At 36.0% G+C, this 22,130-nt stretch overlaps 1 protein-coding gene across 4 annotated transcripts in view; it reads right to left on the bottom strand.

Annotated features, from left to right (window-relative positions):
- Positions 1–1,331: 1,331 nt before the first annotated feature.
- The window catches only part of LOC5565562 (cyclin-T), a 56,212-nt gene continuing 35,413 nt past the window's right edge, over positions 1,332–22,130 (bottom strand). For all 4 annotated transcript variants that reach the window (XM_021842033.1, XM_021842034.1, XM_021842035.1 and 1 more), the window contains one exon: positions 1,332–2,426. In XM_021842033.1, the coding sequence (XP_021697725.1) occupies positions 2,121–2,426 (306 nt within the window). In that variant the 3' untranslated portion in view covers positions 1,332–2,120. The remainder of the gene's footprint in view (positions 2,427–22,130) is intronic.

Here is a 22,130-nt window from a genome sequence, read left to right as displayed (position 1 = left end):
TTTGAGGCCATTGAGAACATTACGATAGGTTAGAGATTTCTGAGATTTTTCAGCCATTATTGCATAATAGAGCAAAATATTGTTAACCTGTCAACTATCACTCCGTAACAAGTTGGCAGCGTGCAATTTTATTTTAATATTTTCAGTGGAAAAAAGTTGCGGAAAATAATTTTCTGTACCGCTTTTAAGTTGTCCCCTCTGACAGTTTCAAACTGCAATAAAAAAAAGTTTTAGAATTAATTCGACATAGACCTAAAAATAACAAAAATTGAAACACTGTCAATTTTCTAATCACGTGGGGCAAGTGAAAATTTTCTCATTAGAGTTTGAATTTTTGTTTTCTCTTTAGGTAGCTATAAGTATAAAAGCACATAAAAGGTTCGCAATTATCAGAACAACAGAACGTGTTGATAATTTAAGAAACACTATACTCAAAACGTTCTATAAAAAAAAGGTTGCCAAATATTACGATTTTAATATGTTTACTTCGGACAGCCGATTTAAAGGAAGAAGTTGATTGTTCCAGAAGAAGTTCCAATATAAGAGAACGCACGAAAATCTTGTGGAATGTCTATGTAAAGCTAGTTCAAAACATAAAAAATGGGGTATAGGTTTATCCACATAAAAAAAAGTTTCTAAATACATTATTGAAGGATTCCGTTTGATTTCTCTTGAATAGTTATCCGACGTCATACCCGATTTTCTTAAAAACAAATAACGAGCAATGGAAATTCTACAGAGCAGAAATGCAATTGCTGTCCCATGATGTGAGAACTAACATTGGAAATGTTGCAGTTATAATTTTGCCGAATCATTTCAACAAACATAACTGAACAGAAGAAAATTCAAGTAACAAGAATAACATTTTCTTTGTCTACATGTTACTTATGTTATTGTTCATTGGGATGCCTTAACAAATGTTAAAGGTAATAGAAATCGTGAATGTAACTGTTAGTTTTTGAATTTATTGTTCAAAACAATAAACTTTTCGCTTGCCCCACCTGTGGGGTAAGAAAGGAGACGTTTTTCAAAAACTTTTCTGTACTTTTTTCTTCAAATTTACATATAAATCAATGTCAGTATACTGCTTATATTTGGTGGGAGTCTAGCTAAAAAATATACACGATCTCATTTGTTTTAATTTAAGGTCAGGTCTCTAGAATTTGATGAATCCCAACTATGCGAAATCCATTACCCACTTACTCCACGGTACCTTACTAGAATTAAAATACCTAATGATCAAGTCTCTAAACTCAGCAGAAAACATGAATACTATTAGCAAGTTTCATCAAGGCTTTCGGATCTAAAAACAATATAACGGCGTACGATTGTTTAACTTTTCACCCGAAACAAATGTCCCTTTGTTTCATTTATTTTACAACTGCTAATCTGAGTTGATTCATTGCTAATAGTTTGGTGAACATGAATACAATGTGATAGCATTATCTAACTAACTTATAGGCTACTTCTCATCAAACCACCTGTTTTCTGTATCGTTCAATACATTTCGAAGAAAATTGATGAGTGCCAGTGTTTATTATTCTCCTTCTAGAAGTGTTCGCTTCTCGCTTGTTCAGACTTGTAATTTCTTCCTAGATGTTTTGCATCTTCAATGTAACTAATAGGAATTTGTTATTTCTCTTTGTTTATTCTATGTTGTTAATTAGTTAGCTACCAACGAATGTGTTGCTGCAAAGAAAGCATATTACTGCGTAACTTGTTTGCTTTTCTGTATGATAATTCGCAGAGATTTCCAGAATTCTCACGTTTGCAGCGACTTTTTTTGGTTGGAATTATTCTACGATAGTTAAGCACAATTTTTTTAAATGTTGTTCGTTTCAAACTGCGTGCATTAGCGTTGGATCAACGTTCAAGAATTTTCAACTATAATAACTATAACTTTTCTAACCAAAAGAGCAACGTAAAGAAAACTTAATTTATTGCTTTTCTTGTTTTCATTACAATCAAAGTTATGTACATGTATTCACAAAGGATGATGTTTTAAAACTAAATTTAAAATTAAAGCCATACATTTTTAATCCGACTTGGGTATACCAGTACGTCACACCTCTTGGAGTGTGTGCATAACGTTACAAGCTATCGGAATAGTTCTCTATAATTTACTTTTTGATAGTGTTATTACCATTGTTCTGATTACTCGTGCCGTAGTAAAAGTTTGGGAGAGACGTGCCAAGATTGTTGCCAGACATCTTCGTCGCACTGTTCAGGAGCACATTCTGTTGCTGCTGCTGTTGGGCGTTGAACGCCCCAAACTGACTGAAGTATTGCTGTTGCTGCAGCGTGGGAGCCTGAGCGTGCTGCATGTAATCGAAACTAGCCGGATGCTGAGGACCTCCAGTAGCCTGTTGCTCTGTCGTCGTCATGTGTTTGAGGGAATATTGTTGCTGTGCTGAAAGAGCACTTTGCTGTGAACGAAAGCGGATATAGTGGCATTAGGGCTGCTGAATTTATACGAACCTTCAGAACCCTTTAGTTTTTATGATGATATTTAATTAGTCTAATTTGCCGGTGGAAATGTGTGATACTAACTGGTCTATTTTTATTCAAAGCAGGTGTTTCTCCTAACCTAGTCATACCAGCTCAAGTACAACACAAAAATATGTTGGTTAACATAAAATGTTGAATTGTTTAAAAAGATAAATTAGTTAGATTAGCATGTAATAAATCTTTTTTGTGACCTTCGTTGTTAAAATATCCGAGATTGGGAGTGAAAACTAAACCGTCAGAAGTGGAATAAGAGGCAACACGAATCAAGTGTGATAGTTGAAGCATAAAATAGCATGATCCGGGACGATATGCGGAGGAACGTAACAGTCAAAGGCATGCGGTGCAATACCATGCCAGTGTACGCCTAAAGAGAAACTTCTGGGTCGCCATTGAAATGTAATTTTAAAAAATGTGAGGCTTTAAATTTGATAGCATAACTAGTATGTTAAATTGAACTTAAACGATATTCTTTAACCCGTATAGGCCTGAGTGAAAGCAAAAATACTAAAACCTTTAACACTCAGCGAATACTTAACGGATTTAAATATTTTTTGTCAGTATACTGGCCCACATATCTAAATTCTAGAAATGGCCGGAGAAACTCGAGAATACTCCTGTAGCCAGAGTTATTGCGGTGGGTCACTGGGTCAAGTCGGGTAGAAAAAGGCGATTTTTTGGGACATTCTAAATAATCATTATTTATTTCCAATTACATTTATTTTATTTTGCATAAATCATTAAGATCTGATATTCAACATAATAAATTAATAGTTTTGCACCATTTAGAGTGAACCAGATGCGGCCACTCGGGCTTAATGTCCTGAAGAACCGGCTCCAGATTTGTTATGTATTAAACCGTTTCGAATCTCTAAAAGAATAGATCGAACATAACAGTTCACTAAAATGCATTCCCATAAGCTTGACACAATGTTAAGATACATGTTGTGCACTTTATCATAAATTTTAGGCATCCTGAGGACCCGAAAATGGTCATTTGTAGGATCAATCAAATGCAGTTGAAATAATTATTAAATTAAATCGATTATCAGAAGGTTTACGCTGATGCGTTTTTCTTAAAACTTTTTGATATAGTGGCCACATTATAGCCGATTCTAGAAATTATCTGTGACTTGAAATTTGCCTTCCTCCAGAGGCACAGAAGCACAAAACCCTTGTCACCCGACCTGACCCAGAGATTCACCGCAATAACTCCAGCCACAGGAACATTCCCGAGATTCTTTGACCACTTTTATAAACTAGATATGAGTACGAGTATACTACCAAAACGTAATTGAAATCCGTTTAGTATTCGCTGAGCGGTGAGAGTTTTAGTAATGTTTCTTTCACTCAGGCCTATACGGGTTAAGGGGGCAGGATCCGTTATTAATTTTGGAATTTCCAAAAGCAGTTTTTTCGTTCAAAATCAAGAAAATTTACAGGAAAATGTGTTCACTGTATTTTATTCTCCAACCGCAACACAGTGAACACATTTTCATGGAATAATTTTCAGTTTTGAAGAGAAAAACAGCTTTTGCAGTTTCGATGATGACGATGATTACGATGACGGAGCGTTGAACGTTAAGGCTCATGAATCCATCAATCGATCATCAGCAATCATCAAAAATGAAAAACCAGTTTTTTCGTTCAAATTTAAAGATAGGGGGAGATCCCCCAGTACCGGACACTTAAGCCACTAAATTCATAATTCGAAAAATATTGATTTTATGGGCTCGTGTTACCCATTTATGATAAATATTATCATTTTTATAGTGCACAAAAATAAATTTGAAAAAATAAATATGAATTTTGACATTGTGTTTTGATGATGTATTTTAGTACCAAATTGATCGATCTTGAAAGGTGGTACCCAATACCGGACACGATCTGGAAATGCCTCGAATTCTGTAAATTTGAACATCATTGAATGTGTACACTATATAGAAATAGTTTATAATTACCAATTCAATGCAATTGCAACATTTACAAAAATAATTTGAGTTTTTCTTAGTTTGCAAGATGCCTATCAAAAACCTCTTTCATATATGATGAAAAATAGCACATTTTACGATGTTGTTATGAATGTTCATTCTTCTTAATTTTATTGCATGTTTGATACCATGGTCGACGGAACCCATGAAAAATGAAAGTATTTTGAGACACTGATGCAATAATTACAAAGATATCATATAACAAATCAAGCTGTCCGAAACTGAGGGACAGGAGGTGCTTAACCAAAATTATAATTTGTCCATATTTACTTCAATTATGGTACAAAATACATTCATACTATCAAATTAGGATTATGTTCGATCATGCTTGCGGGATCCAAAGTATTTTTTCATATTCAAAATAATTACTAAATAGGCTCAAAATTAAGAAGATACATCAATTTTTTAATGATTTTCAAACTTTTATACTTTTTTAAAAAGGGATGCATATTTCAAGGATGTGTTATTCTACGCAAACATTAGTCTACATAATAGCTTTATTTTCTACTAATACACCATCTTGACTGGACCATGATTTCTCAATGTTTCAACTTTGTCCGGTATTGGGTGCTGTCCGGCACTGGGGGATCTCCCCCTATCGTCTTGAAAATCTATCACTGCAGAGCGGTTCCACGCCGTTTCGCAAACCCGATTATTTTTGTATTTTTTGAACCGCCTGAAAATTTGCATACAGATTCTTTATGACCAAAAATGCCATTATGCACTTTCAGACCGCCATTTTGAACCTCGCCTTATTTTTGAGAAGGGCGTATCGGAAAATGCATGGCAAATCTTTAAAAACTGTAACTCGAAAACGGTTTGTCCGATCGATTTGAGATCTTCTACAAAGTTGTAGGTATTGCTTAGGACTATATGGAGAAAAATATGCACGGTAAAAAAAAGTTACAGATTTTTTTTTATTTCAAAAACAAAATTTTAAAATCGATTTTCTCCAGAAACGCAGTTTCGATTTTTTTTTATTTTTGGATATGTTTTAGGGGACAACTTATGTGATTTATTGCACAATGTTTAAAAATGGAAGAATTATGGACAAAAAAGTTATAATTTTTTAAAAAATTACAGATTTTGAAAAAAAAAATCGAAATAGAGGAAAACAATAATTTTTTATGTGATTATTTTAAAGTACAGAAAAATTGCAATCGAAAAGTACTTAAGTAAATTTTTTTCTAGGTTGCACCAATTTCGAGATATACTCATATTTATATAAAATTTTCAAATAAAAAAAAGAAAAATAGGCCCTTTTCAAGCATATTTCGTGTTTCTCCATTCCAGAAAAAAAAACTTTTGATTGAGCGAATCGTAGCTATATTTTGCGATTGTTATAGGTATTGTTTAGGACTATTTGGAAAAAAATATGCACGGTAAAAAATAATGACAGATTTTTTTAATAAAAAAAAATAAAATCGATTTTCTATGAAAATGCATCTGTGATTTTTATTATTTTTGGACATGTTTTAGGGGACAACTTATGTGATTTATTGCACAATGTTTCATAATGGAAGAATTATGGACAAAAAAGTTATAATTTTATAAAATATTACAAATTTTGAAAAAAAATCGAAATAAAGGAAAACAATATTTTTTATGTGTTTATTTGATGGTACAGAAAATGCATTGGAAGAGTACTTAAGTAAAATTTTTCTAGGTTGCATCAATTTCGAGATATACTCATACTTATATAAATTTTTCAAAAAAAAAAAGAAAAATAGGCCCTTTTCAAACATATTTCGTGTTTCTCCATTCCGGAAAATTGTATTTTGATTCCAACAACACAAACCAAGTCAAGTCAAGTACACAACACTGAAGACGGCTTCACAGTTGAGGTTGAAATATGCATACATGGAAAAGGGCCATGCGATGCCATAGGAGGGACACTAAAACGTATGGCTACCAGAGCCAGTCTTGCCAAAGAACGTGAACATCCGATAAAAAATGCTAAGGAACTATATGATTGGGCTCAAAATCGGAAAGAAGAGCAGCTTACACAAATATGATATGATATCATTGCACAAGAACTTAACCAACTAAACTATTTTCAAGTGCAAAAACAGTTCAAGGCACTCAGAAATATCACTCGTTTATCCCTATCTCTGAAACACACATTGAAGTTAGACAATTTTCGAGCTGTGACGATAACAAGAAAGTAGTTGATATAATTAAGAAAATAAAATTGCAGTATATATATATATATATATATATATATATATATATATATATATATATATATATATATATATATATATATATATATATATATATATATATATATATATATATATATATATATATATATATATATATATATATATATATATATATATATATATATATATATATATATATAAAGAAAACAAAAAAAAACAAAAAAAAACAAAAAAACCAAAAAAAAAAACAAACTTCTTGGTTGTACGATCTTGCCGCGATGAGAGGGCTTTACCCATTAGCCGGGCCCTGGGGACCAAAGGTACACCGTTGTGATAGAATCACATTTTTAATGCCACGTTTAGGTTTACCGTGTATATCTCGGAAGTGATGCATCTCAGCTAAATTTGACTTGAGTACTCTGTACTCAAAAAAAAACGCACCAAAAATATCGTTTTACATAAATACGTTTTATTGATTTTAAATTTATTTTTTATTCAAAAATTTTCCGTTTTGAGGCATTGTGCAAGAAATTACAAACAATATGCTGCAAAACATATCCAAAAATTAAAAACATCAATTTTGCGGTTTTTAAGAACAATGAACTTCAAATGGCATAGAAAGCTCTCAGTAAATAACTGTGGAAGTGCTCATAAGAACACTAAGCTGAGAAGCAGGCTCTGTCCCAGTGGGGACGTTAATGCCAAGAAGAAGAAGAAGAACTTCAAATTTTCATTTGAAAATTTCGTTCATATTTTTTTACCGTGCATACTTTTTTAAAAACTTTAGTATACAGGTTTTGATCAAACAATAAACAATTCAGCTACGATTCACTCAATCAAATTAAAATATTTCTGGAATGGAGAAACACGAAATATGTTTGAAAAGGGCCTATTTTACTTTTTTTATTTGAAAATTTTATATAAATATGAGTATATCTCGAAATTGATGCAACCTAGAAAAAATTTACTTAAGTACTTTTCGATTGCAATTTTTCTGTACTTTCAAATAATCACATCAAAAAATATTGTTTTCCTCTATTTCGATTTTTTTTCAAAATCTGTAATTTTTTAAAAATCATAACTTTTTTGTCCATAATTCTTCTATTTTGAAACATTGTGCAATAAATCACATAAGTTGTCCCCTAAAACATATCCAAAAAAAAAAATCGAAACTGCGTTTCTGGAGAAAATCGATTTTAAAATTTTGTTTTTGGCATAAAAAATAATCTGTAACTTTTTTTACCGTGCATATTTTTCTCCATATAGTCCTAAGCAATGCCTACAACTTTGTAGAAGATCTCAAATCGATCGGACAAACCGTTTTCGAGTTACAGTTTTTAAAGATTTGCTATGCATTTTCCGATACGCCCTTCTCAAAAATAAGGCGAGGTTCAAAATGGCGGTCTGAATGTGCAAAATGGCATTTTTGGTCATAAAGAATCTGTATGAAAATTTTCAGGCGATCCAAAAAATACAAAAATTAAATTAAAAAAAAATCGTCATGTTCGGTGGAATTGCATTACAAGTGCAAGTGCAATGCAATGAGAGTTTTTCATAAACATTGTCTTAATTTTGAGCAAAAAACTAGTTTTAAAAATTCGTAAAACGATGATGTTTCCTCTGAATTCCTTCTGAAATTTTCCTCCTAAAAGTACCACAAATTATGATAAACCGATGTTCTTCACGGGATGCTTTCATCAGCATGTTATTTAACGGAACTATTTGTAGTATGATCAATGATCATTGGATTAATGAACAGATTCTTTTCAACACTTTCGATGTGCTGTTCGCCTAATGATTAATGGATTCCTTGAAAGATCATTTATGAAATTAAAAGAAAAGGCAAATGTGTGATAATAAATCTTCAAGCTGTTTAGTAGAATACCTATAAGTAGATGAAAAAAACGAATTTAGTACTATACCATTTAATTCCACTAGAGTTTGTATCATTTGACAGATACACGTATTTCGACCTCAACTGTAAGGCCGTCTTAAGTGTCGTGTACTAGAATCGACTTCTCGAGTCTAGTACACGACACTGAAGACGGCCTTACAGTTGAGGTCGAAATACGTGTATGTGTCAAATGATACAAACCCTAGTAAATGTGTGACCAATTTTGAATTCAGGAATTCACAAAGAATTTCTCGGAATCAGGAAATGTGCCGAACATCTTTCCAAAAATACTGCAAATATATACCATGGCAGCTGCCGGTGAGTTAGCGAAGGATTCTCCAAGGATCTAATAAAAAATCAGTTATACGGCTTAGGACTGAATATAGTACGCATTGGCCGCATTTATATACAAAATTGTCAAGTTTGGGGACTTGGATCTAGGCTTGTATGATTGTAGTGCTCTGTTTGCCTTAAAAAAATTGTTTTCAAAATATTCACAAATTTAATATATGCTTTTTTTTTGCAAAATGGGAGATTTGCGGTAACTCAAAAGGTAATATAAGAATATATAGAGAACAGTGAAAGCAGACATTAACAATACAGCTGAGAGCAACGTCGGGGACGTGGGATGGAGTCGACGGAACGATTGGTTCGACGAGGAATGTAGACAGATTCTGGAGGAGAATAATGCAGTCCGGGCGGTCATGCTGCAGCAAGGGACCCGGCACAATGTGGAACGACATAGACGGAAACGACAACAGCAGACCCGCCTGTTTCGGAAGAAAAACGCCGCCTGGAGGAGACGGAGTGCGAGTTCCATCTGTACCGGTTTCAAGAAACACGTACACGAGCCGAGATGTGACACCTGAATGGCGCTGAGAGCACAGGCAATGAAGGACGGGTCAACGGAGGGAGTGCCTTCGTCAGTATTTTTTTAAACGACACGCACAGCAAACAATTCTGAAATTTACATGGCACGTAAATGTTTATGATAATCATGAAAAGGGAGTTGCAACTGAACATTCAACGATAATTAATGTAAACTCTCTCATTGCATTCGAAAATGCTTGCAATCTTGAGGGAAACTGAATCATTTCATGATCTTACATCCAACATTCGCCAATATTGCATGCTTTCTTGCATCTTGAAAGTGAAATTGCAAACAAGAAATCTCGGTTTACATGATTCTACGCTGAATGTTCTGTCATATATAATGATATATAATGATGAATCGACGGCCTGTCATTTGATGTGCATTATTTATGATTGAATTTTCAGCGTGAAAATCATGTAAACTGAGCCGTTTTGCATGCAACATTCTTTAAAAGAAGACGTTTCGTGTTCAATATTAAGGATTTTTCTAGCAATGTTGGATATAATAGATGTGTTTGTAGGTTTTATCATTGAATAATACATGAGAACAGGCTTTGCATGATTGAAGCTAAAATTACGTTACGTATAAATCTAAGATTTTTTTAGTGTGCGTTAATGCTTGTGAGGTGATCGAAAGGTGGAAGCAGCACTTCGACGAACACCTGAATGGCACTGCGAGCACAGGCAATGAAGGACTGGACAACGGAGGAAATGCCTTCGTCAGTATTTTTAAACGACACCGACACGTTAATGCTTCCAGTGGACGATTTGCCCTTTGAAGGAAGCACCACGCCATACAACGGACTAGCATGCAACGCCCAGTGGCACAGTCGAAATACGTTCCCGGCGAAAAATTTTCCGGACTGAAGCGGGAATCGCACGGCCACGAAGCCCACATTGTACTGCGGACGTAGAGCTATGGAAAATCATGGACGTGAACAGCTTTCCCTGGAAGCTTACGAGACTGATAAGAGCGACGATGAAAGCTGTGCAAAATTGTGTGAAGGTTTCAGGCAAACATTCCAGTTCGTTTGGGTCCGGCCGGGGACTACGACAAAGTGATGGACTCTCGTGCTGTTCAATATTGCGTTATATGGAGAGCCGTGCTTAACAGCCGGAGTACGATTTTTACGAGATCCAGTCAATTTGTTTGCTACGCGGATGATATGGACATTTTCGGTCGAACATTTGAAAAAAATGGCAGACCTGTACGCGAGGCAGCAAAAGTTGGACCGGTGGTGAATGCGATTAAGACAAAGTACATGCTAGCTGGTGGGGTGCGACAGGGCTCGCCTAGGTAGCAGTGTTACGATAGACGGAGATACGTTCGAGGTGGTCGACAAGTTCGTCTACCATGGATCCTTGCTGACGGCTGACAATAACGTTAGTCGTGAAATACGGAGGCGCATCATCAGTGGAAGTCGGGCCTACTATGACCTCCACAAGAAGCTGCGGTCAAAAAAATACACACTCGCACCAAATGTACCATGTACAACACGCTCATAAGGCCGGTAGTCCTTTACGGGCATGAAACGTGGACGATGCTCGAGGAGGGCTTGCAAGCACTTGGAATCTTCGAATATCGGGTGCTTAGCAGACAAATGTTTTTGCAATTTCTCATCGTAATAGGCTGTTTTTCATCCCGCCAATCTGTCATGAAACGGCCTACTTTCCTGCACTGAAGTATGCAGTGCGGGAATAGTCATTACGCAACTGAAACCAGTACTGTAATCATTCATTACGCAACGCTTTCTCATTACGCATCTGTTTTGAGTTGTGTAATGAATCATTACACAACAATTTTTCAGAAATTGTAAAATGATGGAGAATGCATTCCGAAATTATCTGATACCCTCAAGTGGTCTTCTACGAAATTAAATTCATGACTCGTACTGTAAAAATTATCATTCTGCAACTTGTTCCGTAAACTACTATTACTATTACTAGGATACCTTCAGAATCTTCATTATTAAATTAAGTACTAGAATCTTCCTTAGCCGAGTGGTTAGAGTTTGCGGCTACAAAGCAAAGCCTGTCTGTCAAAATGTCTGGGTTCGATTCCCGGACGGTCCAGGATCTTTTCGTAATGAAAATTTCCTTGACTTCCCTGGGCATAAAGTATCATCGTACCTGCAACACGATATACGAATACGAAAATATCAACTTTGGCAAATAAAACTCTCAGTTAATAACTGCGGAAGTGCTCATAAGAACACTAAGCTGAGAAGCAGGCTTTGTCCCAGTGAGGACGTATTGCCAAGAAGAAGTACGATGGTCCCCTCAAACAATTTTTCATTCATTTCTATTCCATATCACGATGGTGTCGATGAGTCGATGATTCCCTTCAATATGGACATATGGAGCAGTGGCGACTCGTAACCTCACTTTCTACCTGTTCTACGACTCTAAAAATAACTATTTCGACAAATTTATATTATAAACCAAAAAGTTTATGATTAAAATCGTCCTTTCTAACAAATCACTACTCATTCAAGAATTTCTAATCGTGGAACAGGTAGATTTGATTTTAGGGAATCGCCACTGATATGGAGGGTTGATTGTATATTGAAAATAACGTTTTTTTTTTTCAAAACGCTAAACGTTTCGGCCATTGGACTTCTTCTTTCTGGCGTTACGTCCCCACTGGGACAGAGCCTGCTTCTCAGCTTAGTGTTCTTATGAGCACTTCCACAGTTATTAACTGAGAGCTTACTATGCCGATTGACCATTTTTGCATGTGTATATCGTGTGGCAGGTACGAAGATACTCTATGCCCTGGGAAGTCGAGAAAATTTCCAACCCGAAAAGATCCTCGCCGGTGGGATTCGAACCCACGACCCTCAGCTTGGTCTTGCTGAATAGCTGCGCGTTTACCGCTACGGCCATTGGACATTGGATTTAAAAAAAACCTAGCATTTTGAATTATCCGTAAGACTGAGAAGCCGTTAATTTTAGAAGTTAAACAACAGTCGTATTCTAATTAAGACTTGTGACATATGGCAGTTATGGTTCCCGTGTAGTTATGATCCTGTTGTGGCTGAGAATGCTAAACAGGATATTTTTACCGAAAGTGCTGAGGGCAATAATCGGAGGAAAACTAGACGTAAACATCAAGAGATACTTCTACAGATGTACAAAGAAGCAAATTTTATTAAGCAAAATATATGCGGTAGACTTTGATGGGCTGGTCACTTAGTGTCGAAAATTAAGCTGCAAATTAATCATATTCAGCGATGTATATTTCACGTTTATTGAACAATGAACATTGTATATAGAAATTTGTTTCTTAGATTACATTCTATTAAACTTAACTTACTGGTTTAAGCCATGTAAAAACTTACTTAATCAATTCTGGTAAGTATAGTCAGTTGTAAATATGTTTAATTATAACAACGGTAACAGTTATATATCAGTTGAGAACAGTTTGGTGAACTTTTTGAGCGTTTTTGTGGGTTTTTTCAGTGCTATTAGGGTCGATGTACCAATAGCCGCAACGCTAAGAACAAATATTCGTATAAAATCGACAAATAATTATTTCAACATCATCTGAAAGCTTTTTGGTTTTGTGGGAAAAGTATGAAAACTACGAAAACTCATATGTTTGAATTTATTATCGCTTGTACCCACTATAGGAACACATGTGCCTATAGTAGCACTATTTCTAATTTCTGTTCGTATAGTAGCACTAGCTTCACGGCGTTGGCAAAATACAAATTAAAACCGTATTTTTACTACACTTTTATATTTATTATTTATTTATTTTATTATTTTATTTTATTATTTATAAAGCTAAGTATGCACTTCAACAGAAAAGTAATCGCCTATCTCGATGCGTGGGAAATTTTTTGCGAGAAATGCTCAAGAAAAGGATTTTTCTTTGATCGCAGTACGCAGTTGAAAAGAATTGTCAATTCAAATGGAGCTCACTGTAAAAAAAATTCTTAACCATTTCTTGGGCAGAAATTTTTACTTTTCTTGAGCGGAACAGCATACTTAGCTTTAAAGTGTGGATCAAAGGCTTTCGCTTGATTTAACCTTTCAGTCGTCGCGCGGTTTGTCACCGTCAAAACCACCACGCTAATGCTGTGTACGACAAGCGAGGTTTTTCCATCAGTGTTGTACAAAATACAACAGCGCGACGACTGAAGTGTTAAAAAAAAATCCTAATTCATCAATTTTTTCGTATACCGTTAAGTCACCAGTCACCGTGCGGGCTCCATTCACCGTGCACATATACAAATTCCTACAAAATATTCATACAATTTTCACAAATTATTCTTTTGTCAGCAAAATAAGATAAAACTAATAAAATGAAGTAGTTTTTGTCACAAAGCATTTTGAAAAACCTAGTTTATGTAGTCAAAATCATGTGAATTCTGTTTGACAATGAGATTTTTCAACACTCTTAGTAGAAACGCCAAAAATTACCATTTTTCATTTTAACGTTAGAGCATGACATTTTTCAAAATTGCAACAAGTTTACATTTGTATACCACTAGTTAGATGTATTTCATCGTATGAGCAATGAAATGTTATGCAATTTATAATTTTTCATTGTGTTTCAGTCAAAATCCAAATGCACGGTAAATGGACCCTTTTCAATATGTATGGTTCCCATTACCGTGCATTACTGTAAAAAGCTTGAAATTATTCGGTAATATTAGATTTATTGTTATGTCGTGATTAAAAAACTTCATTTTGAGTACTTGTTTTTAATTATGAAACGTGGTTTACGGCTAACCAGCCGAGTGGAAGTTTAACAACTACCGAAAAGCTAAACATTACATATAATTTGCAATTGGATTAGATGGACAAATTGATGTGAAGATTTGCGAAAAAGTTACACGTCTTCTCAGTGAGAATCGAACTCACGACTCCCCGATCTCTAGTTGGGGCGCGTTAACCACTACGCCATGAGAGGACTCATGAACGCAGAAGTTAACCTGAATTCGATTTCAGCTCAATAATCACGTGGTTCTTTTTCGCAAAGTGCACCTCTTTCGGAAGAATTAGATGCCCATCCAAACACAACGCTTTCTATATATATCCAATGCCTAGCCCGAGAGCGCATTGTTTTTTAGGTATAGGAATAGCACACTACACTAGCCAGCAACTGCGCTGGCTGAGGTATCTATTGTGTGGGCTTCCAATGGGTCGCGACGTTCTCAAACGACCGGTTACGGAACATGAGTCCGTTGCTCGATAAATACTTGTTTTTAATTATGAAACGTGGTTTACGGCTAACCAGCCGAGTGGAAGTTTAACAACTACCGAAAAGCTAAACATTACATATAATTTGCAATTGGATTAGATGGACAAATTGATGTGAAGATTTGCGAAAAAGTTACACGTCTTCTCAGTGAGAATCGAACTCACGACTCCCCGATCTCTAGTTGGGGTGCGTTAACCACTACGCCATGAGAGGACTCATGAACGCAGAAGTTAACCTGAATTCGATTTCAGCTCAATAATCACGTGGTTCTTTTTCGCAAAGTGCACCTCTTTCGGAAGAATTAGATGCCCATCCAAACACAACGCTTTCTATATATATCCAATGCCTAGCCCGAGAGCGCATTGTTTTTTAGGTATAGGAATAGCACACTACACTAGCCAGCAACTGCGCTGGCTGAGGTATCTATTGTGTGGGCTTCCAATGGGTCGCGACGTTCTCAAACGACCGGTTACGGAACATGAGTCCGTTGCTCGATAAATACTTGTTTTTAATTATGAAACGTGGTTTACGGCTAACCAGCCGAGTGGAAGTTTAACAACTACCGAAAAGCTAAACATTACATATAATTTGCAATTGGATTAGATGGACAAATTGATGTGAAGATTTGCGAAAAAGTTACACGTCTTCTCAGTGAGAATCGAACTCACGACTCCCCGATCTCTAGTTGGGGCGCGTTAACCACTACGCCATGAGAGGACTCATGAACGCAGAAGTTAACCTGAATTCGATTTCAGCTCAATAATCACGTGGTTCTTTTTCGCAAAGTGCACCTCTTTCGGAAGAATTAGATGCCCATCCAAACACAACGCTTTCTATATATATCCAATGCCTAGCCCGAGAGCGCATTGTTTTTTAGGTATAGGAATAGCACACTACACTAGCCAGCAACTGCGCTGGCTGAGGTATCTATTGTGTGGGCTTCCAATGGGTCGCGACGTTCTCAAACGACCGGTTACGGAACATGAGTCCGTTGCTCGATAAATACTTGTTTTTAATTATGAAACGTGGTTTACGGCTAACCAGCCGAGTGGAAGTTTAACAACTACCGAAAAGCTAAACATTACATATAATTTGCAATTGGATTAGATGGACAAATTGATGTGAAGATTTGCGAAAAAGTTACACGTCTTCTCAGTGAGAATCGAACTCACGACTCCCCGATCTCTAGTTGGGGCGCGTTAACCACTACGCCATGAGAGGACTCATGAACGCAGAAGTTAACCTGAATTCGATTTCAGCTCAATAATCACGTGGTTCTTTTTCGCAAAGTGCACCTCTTTCGGAAGAATTAGATGCCCATCCAAACACAACGCTTTCTATATATATCCAATGCCTAGCCCGAGAGCGCATTGTTTTTTAGGTATAGGAATAGCACACTACACTAGCCAGCAACTGCGCTGGCTGAGGTATCTATTGTGTGGGCTTCCAATGGGTCGCGACGTTCTCAAACGACCGGTTACGGAACATGAGTCCGTTGCTCGATAAATACTTGTTTTTAATTATGAAACGTGGTTTACGGCTAACCAGCCGAGTGGAAGTTTAACAACTACCGAAAAGCTAAACATTACATATAATTTGCAATTGGATTAGATGGACAAATTGATGTGAAGATTTGCGAAAAAGTTACACGTCTTCTCAGTGAGAATCGAACTCACGACTCCCCGATCTCTAGTTGGGGCGCGTTAACCACTACGCCATGAGAGGACTCCGAAAGAGGTGCACTTTGCGAAAAAGAACCACGTGATTATTGAGCTGAAATCGAATTCAGGTTAACTTCTGCGTTCATGAGTCCTCTCATGGCGTAGTGGTTAACGCGCCCCAACTAGAGATCGGGGAGTCGTGAGTTCGATTCTCACTGAGAAGACGTGTAACTTTTTCGCAAATCTTCACATCAATTTGTCCATCTAATCCAATTGCAAATTATATGTAATGTTTAGCTTTTCGGTAGTTGTTAAACTTCCACTCGGCTGGTTAGCCGTAAACCACGTTTCATAATTAAAAACAAGTATTTATCGAGCAACGGACTCATGTTCCGTAACCGGTCGTTTGAGAACGTCGCGACCCATTGGAAGCCCACACAATAGATACCTCAGCCAGCGCAGTTGCTGGCTAGTGTAGTGTGCTATTCCTATACCTAAAAAACAATGCGCTCTCGGGCTAGGCATTGGATATATATAGAAAGCGTTGTGTTTGGATGGGCATCTAATTCTTCCGAAAGAGGTGCACTTTGCGAAAAAGAACCACGTGATTATTGAGCTGAAATCGAATTCAGGTTAACTTCTGCGTTCATGAGTCCTCTCATGGCGTAGTGGTTAACGCGCCCCAACTAGAGATCGGGGAGTCGTGAGTTCGATTCTCACTGAGAAGACGTGTAACTTTTTCGCAAATCTTCACATCAATTTGTCCATCTAATCCAATTGCAAATTATATGTAATGTTTAGCTTTTCGGTAGTTGTTAAACTTCCACTCGGCTGGTTAGCCGTAAACCACGTTTCATAATTAAAAACAAGTATTTATCGAGCAACGGACTCATGTTCCGTAACCGGTCGTTTGAGAACGTCGCGACCCATTGGAAGCCCACACAATAGATACCTCAGCCAGCGCAGTTGCTGGCTAGTGTAGTGTGCTATTCCTATACCTAAAAAACAATGCGCTCTCGGGCTAGGCATTGGATATATATAGAAAGCGTTGTGTTTGGATGGGCATCTAATTCTTCCGAAAGAGGTGCACTTTGCGAAAAAGAACCACGTGATTATTGAGCTGAAATCGAATTCAGGTTAACTTCTGCGTTCATGAGTCCTCTCATGGCGTAGTGGTTAACGCGCCCCAACTAGAGATCGGGGAGTCGTGAGTTCGATTCTCACTGAGAAGACGTGTAACTTTTTCGCAAATCTTCACATCAATTTGTCCATCTAATCCAATTGCAAATTATATGTAATGTTTAGCTTTTCGGTAGTTGTTAAACTTCCACTCGGCTGGTTAGCCGTAAACCACGTTTCATAATTAAAAACAAGTATTTATCGAGCAACGGACTCATGTTCCGTAACCGGTCGTTTGAGAACGTCGCGACCCATTGGAAGCCCACACAATAGATACCTCAGCCAGCGCAGTTGCTGGCTAGTGTAGTGTGCTATTCCTATACCTAAAAAACAATGCGCTCTCGGGCTAGGCATTGGATATATATAGAAAGCGTTGTGTTTGGATGGGCATCTAATTCTTCCGAAAGAGGTGCACTTTGCGAAAAAGAACCACGTGATTATTGAGCTGAAATCGAATTCAGGTTAACTTCTGCGTTCATGAGTCCTCTCATGGCGTAGTGGTTAACGCGCCCCAACTAGAGATCGGGGAGTCGTGAGTTCGATTCTCACTGAGAAGACGTGTAACTTTTTCGCAAATCTTCACATCAATTTGTCCATCTAATCCAATTGCAAATTATATGTAATGTTTAGCTTTTCGGTATTCATTTTGAGTGTTTGAGTGAATATGAAATGGTTTGGACAATACAGTCAAACCTCCTATAACGATTTTAATGAAAAATTATTTATTTAGTAAATTTTTAAACGTTTTATGGTTTTTATTATAAATGAAGATTTTAAAATTCTTAAAAATGAGTGCACACTACTAGCAACATAGTTGCTCCATTACCAACGTTTCTTCAAGATACAAAATTAAATCATGTCGAAAACTATATGCACGGTGAATGGTGCACTAGTGTGCACGGTAAATGGTGACAGCACGGTACGAGGCGACCTTAACATTACATTTTCAAACATATTTTTAGAGTATTTTTTGTTATCCAACACTAGTTTTATATTTTTTCCTGAATTATTATATAATTGCACGCTACGTAGTGGTATTCTAGTACGCATCAAATTATTTGGCAAAGTTATACAATTTATTGAAGTGCAAATTTTTCTTAAATGCACGGTGAATGGTAGCTTGACGGTAATAAAAAAATAGTTTCTCTCAGTAGTGCTACTATAGGAACAATAGGCTTACTATAGGCTCAAGGGAGCTCATATTTCAAACAAAACTATTTATTTCGATCATTTTTTCAACAAAATCAAGCTGTGTATCATGTGTATGGATTTTAGATAAATAGCGCCTGACCCACATGTCAAAAAATATTTTGCAGCGGTTTATAGCAAAACGGCCATAAAAAGCCACTAGTGCGACTATAGGGGACTGTCTTCTAAGGGAACATCGACCCTACGTAATTTTAATATGGATTATATTGAATTTTTAAGTTAAAAACTTCTAATTAAGATTTCTCGGGATTCCTCCTAGGGATTATTTTACAAATAGGTCCAGAGGTGCAGAATGACCTCAGGAATTGAGCCCCGTGCTCAGATTTGATGGACATTTAAAAAAAAAAATAACGGTCTGTCGGGGCACCGTGGCTCATGCTTATGCTCAATTTCAAACGTCTGTCGAGAAAATTATTCGCGTTCTTTTTGATTGCTATTGTAGCAATATATAATAAATTTTGAACGAACATTTTGATGGATTTCGGTGAAAGTGCCCAGAGTTAGGGGCGGTCACGCTAATTTTAAACTTACTCAACGATAAGTAAAAAATAAACGAAACTAAAATATGTTTTCAACTTTGGCAAATGCATTATCCACGAATGTATTCCCATACTGGAAAATATATTTCAAGTCAAATTAGGAAAGTTGTCCAACAATCAACTTGGACATATGCGTTTTTGACCCATTCTCACTCCAGAGGACGGTATTGTTTTCGTCAAACAAAATACTTATTAACTCTTAATTAATATATTTGATTATTCGAAAATGATAAGAAAAAAAATTGTAGCTTAAATATGTACGTTTAATACCTACCTCGAAACTAAAACAGAATAATTGCGAATACAGTATAAGCTCATCATAACGACATCGCCAGAGACCGCCTTAAAGGGAAAAGTCGTTGTGGAGAACAGGTGGGTGGGCAAGCTATGACAATGTCGCTATGAGTTGTCGTAATAGCAAGATTTGACAGTACACAATAAACAATTCTACTTAGCAATTATTAGAACCACCCAAAAGACGACAGCAAATGAAAACCAAAGAGTTTTTGGTTTATTTAATGTCAAGGTAAATGCTTCTTGCAGAACTCGTTATGTTTTCGGCAGCTTTGCTATCTTCGTCAATTTGTAAGAGAATTTTCTCTCATGAACTCAAACATGTGTAACTGTTCTTTGCTTACAGTGCATCTTACTGCCGTATATCAAATGATTTGAATGGTCAAAAACACTACAAGACGAAAAGAACACAGCTGCCGAAAATACAAATGATTCCCTAAAAATCTATTTTTTATGTGCAATATTTTCTTTCAATTTGAACAGTATACCTATAAAGAAATTTGATATTATACTTGAAAATGATTTATTGTTTTACTTGACTGACCTGACATACCTTTACAAACAACGCAGTGGACCAAAATATGCATAAGCATATCGAAGCAACAAGTGAGAAAAAGTTTGGGGAATGGAACAAAAAACGGAAAATTTCTTTCGGCGCTTTCCAGCAAAGCTAGATCAGCGTGATTCTTAGCGTAAACGGTATCAGAAAAAAAGAAGTGGCACATTCACGGGTTGGTTTTTCTGTAAAAAATGCGTTTTTATTTAATACCATTTTTAGTGCTTCTCATCAGTTCGTGACAGCTGAACGTTCGTTTCGTTTCGTACTATACAACAGTTTCAAGTCAAATTGCTTGCCATATCTTTACCTCCCTTAAAATCGTGCTCTCTGGCAAATCAGCAACCCTATCACATGGAAAACACAATGGAATAGAACAAATTGCGCGTGTTTTTAGCAAAAATTGAACAAATTTTTAGTTTTTACATTTTTTTTTTTGTTTGTCTAAAGCATTTTTTTTCTTTCGTTCGAGCATATCAATCCATTAGATGGATTGAGCTTGATGTTTATATTCGGACGAATTATCTAAATTGTCGTTGTTTTAAACTATACATTAGCCAAAGGTTGAATTTATTGCGACCTACTTACATAAGAAAACAGCGAAGAAAAACTAAATTATCACCACTCAGTGCAATCGTTGTTTGGGAACTATCGTTATTTTTGGAGGGTACGTACGGTCGAGTAAATTTTCAAATAGACGCCACTATGATCACCTTGTATTCTCTTGTTTAGAGATTTATTCACCTTTCCAAATCAACGGTAACTTTTGCTTTCATTCAAAAGTAGTCTGGACCCATGTTGCTAAAAGGTATAAGAGCAAGTAGTAACATTTAAAATTTGTCTTCAATTTCAAGTATTACCTACACATGTATTTTTGAGAGCATGCATGTCGCATGGAATCAATTGTCATACAATTAGACACATCAATATAAAACGAACAACTGATTTATTAATTGTATTACGGAACAAGCTTATAAGGTTTAACAAATCAAAAGAAAATGATAATTAGCGACTAAAAATGAGATTAATTTTTGGGATAACTAGGTTGGCGTTTGTCAGTATCTAGATTGGCGTTCGCCAGACAAACTTAATTATGATAAAACTTATAGGAAAATGGTTATGATTAGAATTTTGATTAAACATAGGTTTTGCGATAGCATGTCATAATTAGCTGGTTCAATTTCAAAATTCGGGGAAACATAGCCCTACTTTTTATTATTCGTAAATATCATACATAATTTGCATGTTTAGTCAGTAGGCTTTTTCACTTTTTAAAACAAGTAGTCAGATCCCTCATTTCATGTCGGTATCTTGATTGACATCGTAAAATAAGTAGCCGGTTCAAATTACATCCATTTTCATTAAAATCGATTTTATTGTTTTGGACTGTTTACGATATTGAAAAACCCACAACTAAGCACAAACATAACAAAAAATAAATGTTTTTTTTTCATGGAATTATAGCTATACATGTACGTTAAAAGTTTGTTGAAGAACGCACGTCTGATAATGAATCTTCGAGCTGTTTAGTGGAAGCACGTCGATAAAAAGTCATGTTGTAAAAGTTTGATTCGATGCTACTAAAAAGTATCTTAACCCTCTCTTTCCCATGGCAGCACTGACTGTTCTAAAACAGTATCTTTAGAGACCACATGCCTGAAAAAAGAGACCAGACAGAAACCGAGAAATAATCTAAAAAACGTTTCGGCTATAACATTTCAAAATGGTGTAACTGCTTCTGTAAATAACATGTAAATAGCTTTTTACGCCAAGCGCATCATTTCGTTCATCGACACTATTAGGAATAGGAAATCATATTTTTTTTAAGAATTCCTCTGAGATTTCGTTCAGGTCATGTTCTAAATTCAACCAGGTTTTTTTTTTCTAGGAATATCTCCACATATTACGCCAAAAATTTGTTAACAAAATTTTCAAATAAATTCTTAAATTCTCAACAAATTTATCCGGAGTATTTATTACAATTTTTTCTGTTCGGATGCGCCACTGGGACCATTATTTAGATCTATTGTAGTATTACCCATATCTTTAGTG

Source organism: Aedes aegypti, chromosome 2 (assembly GCF_002204515.2).
Source record: "Aedes aegypti strain LVP_AGWG chromosome 2, AaegL5.0 Primary Assembly, whole genome shotgun sequence".
NCBI classification, from domain to species: Eukaryota; Metazoa; Arthropoda; class Insecta; order Diptera; family Culicidae; genus Aedes; species Aedes aegypti.
This window is presented reverse-complemented; position numbering and strand designations above follow the sequence as displayed.